This window comes from Antennarius striatus, chromosome 6 (genome assembly GCF_040054535.1).
Source record: "Antennarius striatus isolate MH-2024 chromosome 6, ASM4005453v1, whole genome shotgun sequence".
Lineage (NCBI taxonomy): Eukaryota > Metazoa > Chordata > Actinopteri > Lophiiformes > Antennariidae > Antennarius > Antennarius striatus.
Genome location: NC_090781.1, coordinates 19,235,141 through 19,248,072, shown reverse-complemented (window position 1 = coordinate 19,248,072; position 12,932 = coordinate 19,235,141). Strand labels below are relative to the sequence as shown.

The following is a 12,932-nucleotide window of genomic DNA, read 5'->3' as shown; positions in this document are numbered from 1 at the left end:
TTGCTAAAGGATGTTATTCTGACACGGCCTTGAAACCATTTCCCTATTGTCCAGGTTTTGGAGACAACGTAACTCTGTCAGTACTTTCTTGTTAAAACATATTTCTACACTTATCACATGGGAAGTGAGTCAAGGGCTTTGAATTATTGGTGAGCATTATTCACCGCAATGCTCCGAACTGACAGATTTATTGTTTGCACTTATGCATGTCAGCTCTGTATTTATGTTCCCGGGCTGTTTCTCATCTCTTCTGCAACACTTTTTTAATAATTCTGCTCAACTTTTGAGTCATTCTGAGACAGTGCCTCATTGCTGTGAAGGTGCAGAAGCCAAACATTCTGCAGGCCAACTTATAATATTTAAATATACCGGTACTCACTGTTCAGTAGCCAAAACCATAGAGTAGCCGTACAGACTGTGGACATCATAGTGGTCCCCCCATGCCTGCTTGGCATCCATACAAAGAGTCTTACTGTACATCACTTCATCCAGAATCTCTGGGAGAGAAAACAGATAGTGGTGGTAAGGGAAAGGAGGTATAGAATGAATACAAATATAGGATGCAATAAGGGGAAAGGGAGAGAGAAAGAGATAGAATAAATGACATTTATAGAGGGGCTCAGCACTGGTAGAAAAGAATGACAAAGAAGTGCAATAAAAGAAGATGGCATCATGGGAAAAACACCTTTTCCAGTTATGATCGTTCTGTCTGGGACACAGTTGGAATAAAAGACACGGTAGATTAGTCACTTTCAAAACTCCTCACCAGGGGCCCACTATTCTGGATGACTTTCTCATCTTGGACCGGAACTCAACTTTTTTGGGAATTGTGGCAAATTTATCAATATCACAATATTTGGGTGACAAGATATGACAAGTGATACCACCTCGACAGAGTCAAAAGATATTATTGATATTAAAACTGCATTGGAAATGCATATCACCCATCATGATGATGGTAGAGAAAAGCAAAATATCTTACTTGGAGTGTAAGGAGGGTAGTTGAGTTTGTTATCAGCACAACCCTTGATTGAGCCTTTCTTGAAATTTGCCACCTCGTTCATGTCCTGCAAGGACAGCAAAGAAATAATATACAACAGCACTTTAATGTCTCACGAGATCCCTCAAATAGTAGTGATTTGATCTTTTTATATTATCAAGACTGGGATACATTTTTCAATGAAACATTGGAAATTATGTTTGCCAAATCTAAATTTTTGAATGAGGCCAGCTTACAGCTGATCAATGGACACATGTCTTCAACCCCCCCCAAATTAACTCACAATCCAGAGGGCGTCATGTTTGATTTCCCTGGAGAAGCGCTCATACTCATCCACCCACCAGTCGATGCAGTCCTGGCTGGTGTAGTCTGGGAAAACAGTCTCTCCTGGCCATACCTTGGAGAGGACATGAGGTGTCATGCCTTAAACGCACTTTTTGAATACATCTATGCAATAATCATGTTATAAGTAAGCTGGAAACACAAGCCATCACTGTACTGTGCATGCCAACGACATGATGTGGCATGAGCTAAGCTAAGGCAGAGTAGCCTTGACTAGTTCCATAGAACCAAAGGGGAACTGTTTTAAGACACAGAATTGACAAAGGACTGAGGAACACAACAGAAAATTAAGGGAAGAGGAGGACAGCGAGGTGGGAGAAATTGATATGGCAAGTTGAGAAAAATTAATAATCCACAGAGAAAGGAGGTGTCTGTGTGTGTGTGTGTGTGTGTGTGTGTGTGTGTGTGTGTGTGTGTGCGTGTGCGTGTGTCTGTATTTTCTGCACATCACATAGCTAATATTAAATCTCAAGGTTGCTCTCCACGCTTGCTATTTTTTACCTCTTTCCTTCCAATGCCAATAACTTTACAACCCAGTTTGTAGCAGACATGAATCATACTTATGCACGCTCACATGCCCACATACACACACACACACACACACACACACACACACACACACACACACACACACACACACACATACACACACACACACACATACACACACACACACATAGACACACACACGCGCATACACACACACAAACATGCAGACAGATATAGATTTATAGGCAGATGTTTTGGCAGGTCGTCAGAACTCCAAGGTCACAGCTTATTGATAGTCCCTCCTAGTTTCCATCTTTCATTTTACAGTCGTTTCTTCTTTCCTTTTGCATTACTGACATCTCCAGGTGCTCGCCAATTCCGACACGGCTGCAAACCCTCTACAAAGAAGTGTCGGCATTTGTAGCTGTAATTCTGTCCCCATGTGTACCTCTCTCTTTGTTTTCAAGCCATCCTGTCTGTCAGCCTGTCTTTTTCCTCACCTGTCTATCTGTCTCCATCCATCCATCTACCTACAACTTCTCCAAGGCGTCTTTCTACCTGCCGTGTTGTCTGTCTCTTTTTTTCTTCTTCTTGCTGCTTACCTGATAATCTGTCTTTTTGTCTCTTGTCTCTGTTTCTGACTTCCTGTGTATTTTGCTATCACTCCACCACTCAGAAAGACAGTCAGTCTGTCTCCGTGTGTGTTACCCTCTAATCTATTATTTGTGTCTGTATATCTGCCGGCACCTGCCTTTATCTTTCTGTCGCTGGTACATTTGAAACCCACGTAGACTCTGCTTCTTTATTCACTCCCATCCATCTCCTGTGTCTATGTGCTGCACACGAATGTGCAAATGCGTTATGATTTTACTCACATACTAAAACATATGGGCCACCGGGAAAAGCTTTTATCCTTATCTTTGTGTGCAATTAGCTGTCTTGAAAGCAAAATAAATACCAGCCTGTCTCCGCATCCTTTATCGCTGAAACAGCCACTGCAAAGGTCGCTTTGCACCGACCCCACTGTTTTCATAACCGGGACACAAACGTTCATGTGGAAATAAATTGGAATCAATTACAATCATGCACAGGCATGCAGCGACATAACACACAGACAACCAAGAATAGCTTCTCATCTTGAGAGATGGACCCACACACACAAGGATGACTATTAATTCCTACCTCTTGAAAAAACACACACACACTAAAAGACTTTATCTGCGATGCGGTGATGCAGAACATTTTAAGATTAAACACTAATGTAAAATCAATGCATATGTTTGACCTGGTATAGACAGCATGGAAAGGCGATTGTGAGTTGGGGATGGAAGGGAGGGGGAGGGGGGCAACACTGGTAATCAAAAGGAACACCATTAAAGCATGGGAGCAACAGACTTTTACCCCCCGCATCCAGTCCTCTCTGCATGGGGGGAGGTTTTCAAATGTATGCTCTGCAGGGAAAAGGATCAAACCTAACATACCGGAGGATTGAACTTCTATTAGGGAATATAATGGCCTGATGGAAACTGTAAAAAACCAGACACAGATACAGTTGCATACGAACGTGTCCTCACACTCACAGCAGATGCACATGTTCACGCTTACTTATGCTGTGTAATACACTGTGTATGCACAAGCTCAAATGCTTAGCTGAAAAGAGTATTGAAGAAACTGGCTGAATGCCTGAGAGTCAGAGAATCAGCATGTCCCTACATACATTTAGCAGTAATCCCAAATGAATTGTGGTGTTGATCAGTTCATGCTGATTCTTTGATTGCATATTCATGCTCTGAACCTCCAGAAGTCATCAATTTTAGGATAGCTCAGCTTTGACATTGCACCTAGGCAACAGTATTGAGCACACAAGCCTGGGTTAATGATGTCTCTTTATTATTTATGCTAACAAAAACAGTATGGTCAAGGCTGGTAATTCATAATGTTATTCATGACCTTAAAAATCCTAACCTGTGTTATATCTGAGCGTAGCCACGTTGCAGTTAGCATAAGCAGATAATATAGGGAGACATTGTTAATATTCAAGTGTGAATGCACTCAGGCATTTTGGGCATTCTTTTAATACTAATGCTGGATATATTATTATTCATTTACTTCAATATTGAGCATATTTCAAGTTGATTTAAGTTTACTGGTTGAGGGCTGTTGCATTGTGTTTTCTGATTCTAGAGCTCCTGAGACTTTGGTAGTCTTTTAGATGACCTGAGGTTCTCTTGTAATGCTGACGCTGATTATATCAGTTTCAGAAACCTCAGTGTAGTTTCTGAAACTGATATATAACAGTAATGATTTATGACAACATATAATTGCACAATCTAGTGAACTGAACATTGCTGTGACAAATCAGAGGCCACACTGTAGATTTACTTTCTACATGTGGGAAAGTTTGGGGGATAATGAGGATAATCATACAATCAAGGGGCAAATTTACCTCTCCCAAAAGAGGAGTTTTCCCATCTGCGTCCATGACCCAGGCGTTCGTCTTTGTCCCACGGTCATAGGATTCATAAGAGGCATTCCCGACCCTTTTGCTGGTTGCTATTGCAGGATCCTGTGGACAAAAGTTTACAGGAGTGTAATAAAATGTACAGTACTTTGCTGCATATAGTGCAAATGTGCACAAAACCCTTCATTCACAAATAAGTTCTTACCAAGATGAGGATGTATCTCTGTCCCTTCTCATGAAGATATGCTGCAAACTGAGGCAGTTCCCTGAACTTGGTTTTATCATAAGTGAAGTCCTTCTTGTCCTCCATGTAGTCGATGTCAGTGTACTGAATGTCCTACACGGCAAGGAAAACAGTTCCTTAGGGCACGTCATATACATTTGATACTGGTAATTTCTCTGAGATCCATTGAAAAACAACATGAATAACTCAATGTGGTCACAGTAACTAGCTTGTATGTTGGAAATTATGAAAAAATGGGTTAATTTCATTTATTTAAAACAATATAATTACAAATGACTCAAATGATGCACCGTCTTCCCTGCATAACTTGGACACGTCAGCTAAAAAAATGATCCTGTCCATTCACTGGACTGATGCATTGCATTCTCATCTGAGTATGGTCATTAAACACATTGTTAAGCATGTGTATTTTCACCAAATAACAATAAATACATAAATCATGTGACTGCCTTTGCCAGAATGGTTGACATCTGATGTGAGTGCAAACAGCTTGGCCAGAGTGCTGCTAAACGATGGGAGGACAATAAGGATGTAAAAACTTTTTATTTATTTATTTATTTATTTAACAGGGTGTGACTTAATGCTGGCTGGCTGTCTATTGCCTGCCAAAATCGACTCCATATCGATGGAGCAGATGGTTTGGAATTCTCTGCCAGATCCTTCCTCTAATGGTAATCAGTTCCAGACATATTAGGGAGAATGTGATAATGTCCTCTGTGGTCTATCTAATGGTTATCAAGCATATCCTGGAGTACAGCAGCGGAAGCAGCTGCACCATAATGTCTTTGGTTATGAAAGTGTGTAGATTATCAGAGTGAAATATTAAGATAGGTTACAAATTCAGCTGCATTTGATCCTCAAAATACACAAGAACAAAATGAGTCCCTAATTGGTGAAGCATGGCTGTGTTGCGATACAGTTGATGTGTTTTTATAGGAGCATGTAAAGATCAGGATTAAGAGGTGACTTTGGTAATTAAAGAATGGAGAATACATCAAACTTCAGTGCTCGGTATGGAAGGAATGTTTTATGTTTACTAGTCGCAGGCTCAGGAAAAGATAAGCGCTGAGGTTCCCAAGAAAATGTCAACTAGAACTGGTATTTATCAAGTGCCTCTGAAGCGGGAGAGTTGTTGGAGTAGTTTTAACATTCAGATCAGGATGAGTGTGACTGAAAAAGAATGCGATCAATTGATCTTTTTAGTCGCGTTAACACTGAGTGATGCTTGAAAAATAGTTGTCCCGGGAGTGACCCTATAGAACCCAGTAGACTCTCCATTTATGTGACAGAAAGCTGGATTACCCCGCCTAAGTTAAAGGCCATGGCTATCACTCTGACTATCTGTCCAAGTCCTGCTTCAACCCTCATATCACATCTTGGCTGATAGCAAGTGGTTAAGGTTCTTGCCTTTGAAATTGCGTGGTAGTGCATGAGTGGCTCAAGTTTAACAAAGGTTGCACAAGGTGAGTTATTGATCAACACGGTATGAGACGTCTGGTCTTCAAAGTGCAGATTATGTCTTCGGAGAGGCAGAATCATTCAAACTCCTGAATTTGGAAATGTCAGTAAAATTCAAAAGTGTGATTCTGTTTGGTCCATCAGTGTTTAGGATTTGCAAGAGACTTAAGATACCGAGTGTGAAATTGAAAACATGTGAGAAAACATAAATTTCTTAAACGGTGATATAGTTGGACTATAAATGATTTAAAAAAATCTATTTTCTTTTTTTCATAGCGAGAACAGATGCCATTGACCTTGGTAAAAATTTTAAATTGGCCTGAAGAAAACAGATTGTCAGGAATACTGCATAAAGAAAACCAAAAAAAGGAAAAGAAAGACAGACAATAAAAAAACAAAAGAAAGGATCTTACATATGGGAGGCCCACGGCACGGTTTCTCTCCACTGTTTTCTTGACCTCGTCCAGGCTGCCGTAGTCCCACCGAGAAAGCTGGAATCCCAGTGCCCAGTAGGGAGGGATGACAGGCCTGCCAATAAGCTGTTCAACACAATGGACACTATTTTAAGTTAATTACTCTGCCAAGACCAGTCTTAAACCCCAAGGCCAGAAAACCTCCCCTGGATGTTTTTATAGGCAGTTTTTGTGCCTCACCACGAGGAACTCCTGCACCACTTGTTCCGGTGTGTCACCAAAGAGAATGTAGAAGTCAAGGATTCCACCAATTGTTCTGTAGGTCACAGCAGGAGCAGGTTGCAAAGTTACCTCTAAAAAAAAAAAAAGAAAAGAAAAGATGAGGAGAAAGACACACGGAACACCAATCAGTGTGTGAAACAGCCATGCAATATTATCTTTTATTTGTCGGTACATTTTCTTGATTGGAGCGACAGCATATCAATTAGAAAGATGAGGCGCTTCTGATCATACATGTGCCCTTGAACCGTTTTGAAGTCATTTACAATTAGACTTCTGATGTATGTGTATAAACCGAGGACATTGTCATTTCTTCAGTGCTCACACATATTTTCATGCATTTTAACATGTGTTTTTCTTTACCCATAGCATTGCTGTTCATAAGAAAGACCCCAAATGACTTTCCGCTCTCATCTTCCAGACAGAGGAAGAAGGGATAATGCCCATAGAGGTTATGGGTACCCTACAGGGAGAGAAAACAGAGGAAGACACAGAGATGAAATGACATTTAGGAGAGGAGTATGAGGTACTTAATGAAGTGGGTGGAGGGGGGGACTTCACCACATATTTAACTCACATATTTAAGCATTTTAGTGAGGAAAATTTATATACTGGGGAAACATAGAACACGCTAACTGCATGCAAGTGATGAGTATGCCTTAACCGGTTCATGTGTCAACTTTAACTATAAATGGCATTAAATACAGATTGTGTGTGTGTGTGTGTGTGTGTGTGTGTGTGTGTGTGTGTGTGTGTGTGTGTGTGTGTGTGTGTGTGTGTGTGTGTGTGTGTGTGTGTGTGTGTGTGTGTGTGTGTGTGTGTGTGTGTGTGTGTACCCCATTGGGGAATGCATCTCTGGTGAAGATGGGCCAGGTTTTCCAGTCCATATCATGACGATACTGCCTATGCACATGTTCTCCCAAGCCATAAATATTATTGGATGGCAGCTTAGCAGACAGCTGCAAATACTGGTCTGCGAACACCAGCGGCGCAAACGTGGTGTCAAACCTGAATGTGTTTCAAAATGAGAAAAAAAAACAACCAAACAACCAAACAATATAAATATATAAATGTGAAAGAGAAGAGATATTTGTTAGTACAGAAATAGATTATCACTCTACTCTGAGGTATTTTTAATCATCATTTGCTGCTCAAGTGATTATTAAATATTTTCATTCAATGAAGAATACCCCACAGTATGAAACATGAAACTCACAGATTAATACAACAAAATCTATTTTTTGCAATATAGTTCTTGGAATGTAAATAAAGAAAGGCCACAGTAAGCCAACATGATAATTAAGAATCTTTACAAAAAGCCATTTAGAAAGTAATTCTGACCTAATGCATGAAATCCACAAAACATACCAATTTAATTTGTTTGACACAACAAATATCCCGATAAAGGCATTCGTGTGAATAGTAGGAAGATAAAGCAATGTCATATTATTATTGCAAATCTTCACATTTTCTCACAAAATCTCATTGCCTGTGGTGGAAAAAAAAGGCTGCTTGGTGGGCTTTCAAGTGAGGTAAATTGGTAAAATGAGGGTTGGTGTAACAATGAAAAAAATATCTAATATAATGTTATACATTTCTAATGGTAAACACAAGCAATGAACACACAAACTCTGGAATGCAAAGTATAGCTTCCACTGTAGTTCTTCATATCTGGACAAAATTTAAGTGTTACATAAATATTTCTAAAGCTTAGCTTTGGGTTTCAATTAAGTCCATTTCATTAAGGAAGTCTTGCAGCACAATTCCCTACAACCAAAGTAGAAATCAAATGATTTAAATAAGCAAAAATGAACCATGTGCAAAATATCCTTAGTTTATAAAGTCATACTTGTGGAATATTCATCACATTCTAGCTATGATAAAAGCAAGTGCTTTTATGCCCTTGCAAACCCTATTTATCATGCAATGCCATATTCTATATAGCATCAATGATAATAATAATTTAATGTGCACACAGCCCTAGGGAGTAATTGATCACTGCAATGTCACAAAGGACGCACCATGTGACCCAGGTTGACAGGAACATAATTGCTAGTTGCCGTAGGAAACTAACTCAACATGTGAAGGTGTTACATTCTGCCGTGTGCAAATAATGTTTTGTAATACTATTTTTGTGGAGCATAAACTGCTGTGAAGTGTTTCTAAGCATAACCACATCCGATGGCTTGCAATGAAATTTGATGCTAACCTACTGGCAATATTGTGAGAATTGTACTAGAAAGGCAAGAAGTGAGACCCTCTGTCTTTTGCATCCAGAATTACATCCAGACACACAGCAGCTCATCATAATAACAAATTAAAGATTTTAGCCAAGGAATGCCCTCATCCCTCCCTGTAGATGCAGCCATACACTAGCACAGACAGTTTGTACAATTATGTTGCATAATGTGATATAAAGTAAAATCACATATTATTATGTGATTGATGTCACAATCGGTCTGCTGTCTGTTGTAATCCTCTTACTTCCCACATGGCACTGTCCTTATAAATAAAGGACTTTTCGTCCAATACTCAAAGGCAGTGAACACTCACAGGATTTTTTTGTTCTCTTTCCTGCGCACAGTAAGGCCAAAGGGTTTGTTTGTCATCTCCAGTGTGTCACTGATGGGGCTGGACGGGTCACTGTTGAGGTTACTGATGTGCTCATGGCGGACCTCAAACCTCTTGCGATGGGGATCATAGATCTGAGAGGAAACAACCATTCAGGCAGAGTGACTGTGGCAACATATCTCATGGCCATGTTTGTTCTTTGCTGTGTAGAGCTACTCCTCCTATTGTCCTCCTTGGTGCAGCATTCATGTCAAACATATTTTGATTAAAATCGGTTTATAAATTTACTTAAAGTTTGTCACAAACATTTGTGTGTGTGTGTGTGTGTGTGTGTGTGTGTGTGTGTGTGTGTGTGTGTGTGTGTGTGTGTGTGTGTGTGTGTGTGTGTGTGTGTGTGTGTGTGTACCTTAAATCGGAGGCGATTATTCGACTGCATTTCTGCGTCAAAAGCCAGCTCTTGAATATCAGCTCCAAACAAGGAAGGAGAGGCCATTCTCTTCAGTCGGGCTTTCATTTCTTTGAGTTTTAACACATAACAGTAAGAATGTAAAGGTCATAACTCAGCAAATTTTTGTTTTAAAAATACTTGTCACCTTTAAATACTAAACGCCAAAATGAAGCCAGAACAACACAGACATAGTATTAATAGAGACTACAATGAGGATTTTTAAATTTCATCTAGTTAGAAACAACTTAGAAAGGTGAAGAACATGTTAATCCGTCCTGGTGTGTATGTTTAATTTACTCTCATAAAATTGCACATGATAGAACTTGTGAGCATTGTGACTATTTATCATTCATCCATTTATTTATTATTTCCTAGGATCTGCATTTTAAAAGAGAAAATTACAAATTGAGCGTGATTATTTTTCTTGCCAATTCAGATGAGAACCTTAATTTTCTTTTTCTTAACTTTTCTTTTAGCTAAGCATAGCACAATGGATAGAACTAGTGTAGCTCTTTAAAATGGTAACAACACCCTAGTAATTACCAATTTATATATTGGTGTGGTTTATTTGTACAAATAACATAAACAACAACATATCTGGGGCGGCAGTGGCTCAGTGGTAGAGTGGGTCCTCCAATGTTCTAAGATCTGTGCTTCAATTCACGCTTAATTTTAATTTCCCTTTGGGATTACAACACTATTGTTGGTTGTGAGCTTTTGAGCACGTCAGTTAAAGTCTCCGTTGAAGCTTTTCTCAAGAAAAAGATGAAGTTCATCCCATCATAAGCATTGTGTTTTTTGTTTTTTTTTTTCCATAAAAAAGTTCTTATGCTACAAGTTGCTTGAAAAGTTCAAACTTTAAATGTCCAATAGTAGTTCTACGGCTGTGAAATCAAGCAGAAAATGGGAAAAGCCGCATTCTGCAAAGTCAATCATGTTTTCTGATATGCCATCCATGTCATATTTCACAGAAAACAATGCCTGTGGCAAACAAAGTGAAAAGGAAAGAAAAAGAATGCGAGTGAGACAAACAGACAGGTTGCAGTAACATGGAGCACTTATAAGTAGAAAATGAGCAAAATATTTATAATCGTATACCACTCTGTGATGACATGAGTGGGAGAGCAGCGCAAAAAGGATGTGGAAAGTGAGGATTTACCATAAGCGTTTGGTTGCTCCAGTGATTCTGCTGTGTATCCATGGTTTTTTGGAAAGAAACACCAAGGAATGTTCCTCTCATCCATGGGGCTCCAGCAGCATCCACGCTGCTCACATCGTAGCTGTTCAGGTCAAATCCAGCCGTTGTCATAGCCCAGTTAATCATCATGAGCTATTTCTGTTGTGACATTTCTAAAAATGGGAATTGTGCGTTGGCATACAGTAATAGTGCCTTTTACCTTTGAGGCGCCAGCGTCAGGAAAGCAATCTACCCTTTCAGCCACAGGGATGTTGGGACATTGGGGGGCAAATTCTGCCATAAAATGAAAAGTTTTCTTAATGACACAAATTCAGAGGCAAAGGTTATCAATCTTCAAAATCCATGATAACATGAAAAACAGTCTTGTATGTAACAGTCTAGTATGTGAGTAAAACATAATAAAATAAATAAAATGTCACAACTATTAAGGTATTTTTTTGTTGTCACAGCACAATTAAAAAAAAAGTTTAATAGTTAAGAAATTAAGAAAAAAAATTAATTAAGAAAAAAAATTGAACACTAAATGACAGATAAAGTTAATATTTGAGCCTCTTTCTTCACGTTGAAAGATATTTACTATCTTAAATGACTTAACATATATAGCTGAAATGCTAGTCTCTGCAACAACAGCAAAATTAACTCTTTCATCGAGAGTACATCGAGAGTGTCTGTTGATGATTACCCACAATATGTAACAGTCAAGTGTGTATTGGTATCTTCCTCCATGAGCTTTGGTCAAGGAGCCAGGCCATGGTTCTATAACGTTAACCCTTGAACTTGGTTCTACTTAAAACTGCTTTTAATAAACCCCCACTGGAAGGTAGGGTTAATTTCAGACTAGTAGAAAATAAATGATCAATGAATTTGCACCCGCCTTATATAATTTTTATGTCAATGATTTGATTCAAATATACTTAGTTATTGAGATAGGTGGCAGTTTAATTATGTTTACCTTTAGTGATACATGTTAAGTTGACCTACCATCTTTAAGTGCTGCAGCAACAAATAAACCTACGAGAGTAACGGCTGCCACAGTCATCATTGCGAACAGGACTATTAGCAGCACCTCAAGCCCTGAGAATTTCCTTTTCCCCATCTAAAACACACAAACACAGGTATACACACACATATGCATAAAACGATTAAAAAGGCCAACATCATTAACACCCAGTAATGACACCGAGTTCACTAAAGGCAAGGTCTTTAAGGTCTCAAAACCTCCCTGGCTTAATGAGGCCCATTGGCGAAACACACATATGCACCGACTCACATACTCCCTGGTAACAATGATAGTGACAGTTCCAGCTGAATTCTCCCTTCTGTCTGTTCCCCTGTCTGATTTCTATGTCTGATCTTCTGACTATGTGTGTTTGGACTCTGCTTTTTATTAAAATTTTGCTTTTAAACTGCTCCCTTCGTGTCCAAACCACACCTGTGACAGATGTAGGAATTACTTAAAAACACAAATGCACCGTGACCTTACAAACTTGTGACGACTGACCAAAATTTCCTCTTTTTAAAACTGTCCTCGCTGTCCATGTTTTTTATGCATTTTATGGATTTGTGCAGGGGGTTGATAGAGAGGCTTACAGCTCTTCTGTCTAATTTGCTGTGAAAGGCAAGTGAGGCCAAAGAGAACAAGAAGCCAAATGTGGGCATGCACCCCCCCACCCACCCATACATACAATGCCAGCAAACGTGCAATGCACCACAGTCATGCACAGATTACAAAATAAAAATGCACAAACCTTAACACAGAGGAAAACCTGCAGCCTCTCCTATCTTTCATTTAGTTAAGTACCTAAAAATAACTTCATCCCATAACAACCTATCATTTTACTTCTCCCAGCACACAAACTTTCTGATACATGCTGAACAACAGACATATTTAACAACTGTGCTGTTGAGGTTCCCGGGGTGTTTAAGATATTATCCTATATTTCCTATTAACATTGCTTTATTATCTTTATATAATATTGAACACTGAGGTGTACACTTAGAAGTTAATGTGAGCCCAAAAGTTTGGTTA

The 12,932-nt window shown here is 39.2% G+C and overlaps 1 protein-coding gene across 1 annotated transcript in view; it reads right to left on the bottom strand.

Annotated features, from left to right (window-relative positions):
• si (sucrase-isomaltase) overlaps positions 1 to 11,999 on the bottom strand; it is a 52,811-nt gene extending 40,812 nt beyond the window's left edge. The window contains exons 1-14 of the mRNA XM_068317201.1: positions 11,885 to 11,999; positions 11,103 to 11,176; positions 10,865 to 10,985; positions 9,664 to 9,773; positions 9,240 to 9,391; positions 7,523 to 7,694; positions 7,050 to 7,149; positions 6,648 to 6,760; positions 6,408 to 6,533; positions 4,498 to 4,629; positions 4,278 to 4,397; positions 1,284 to 1,397; positions 983 to 1,067; positions 380 to 497 (exon numbers count right to left, since the gene is read on the bottom strand). Coding sequence (XP_068173302.1) covers positions 380 to 497; positions 983 to 1,067; positions 1,284 to 1,397; positions 4,278 to 4,397; positions 4,498 to 4,629; positions 6,408 to 6,533; positions 6,648 to 6,760; positions 7,050 to 7,149; positions 7,523 to 7,694; positions 9,240 to 9,391; positions 9,664 to 9,773; positions 10,865 to 10,985; positions 11,103 to 11,176; positions 11,885 to 11,999 — 1,652 coding nt within the window. The remainder of the gene's footprint in view (positions 1 to 379; positions 498 to 982; positions 1,068 to 1,283; positions 1,398 to 4,277; positions 4,398 to 4,497; positions 4,630 to 6,407; positions 6,534 to 6,647; positions 6,761 to 7,049; positions 7,150 to 7,522; positions 7,695 to 9,239; positions 9,392 to 9,663; positions 9,774 to 10,864; positions 10,986 to 11,102; positions 11,177 to 11,884) is intronic.
• Between the last annotated feature and the right edge of the window lie 933 nt (positions 12,000 to 12,932).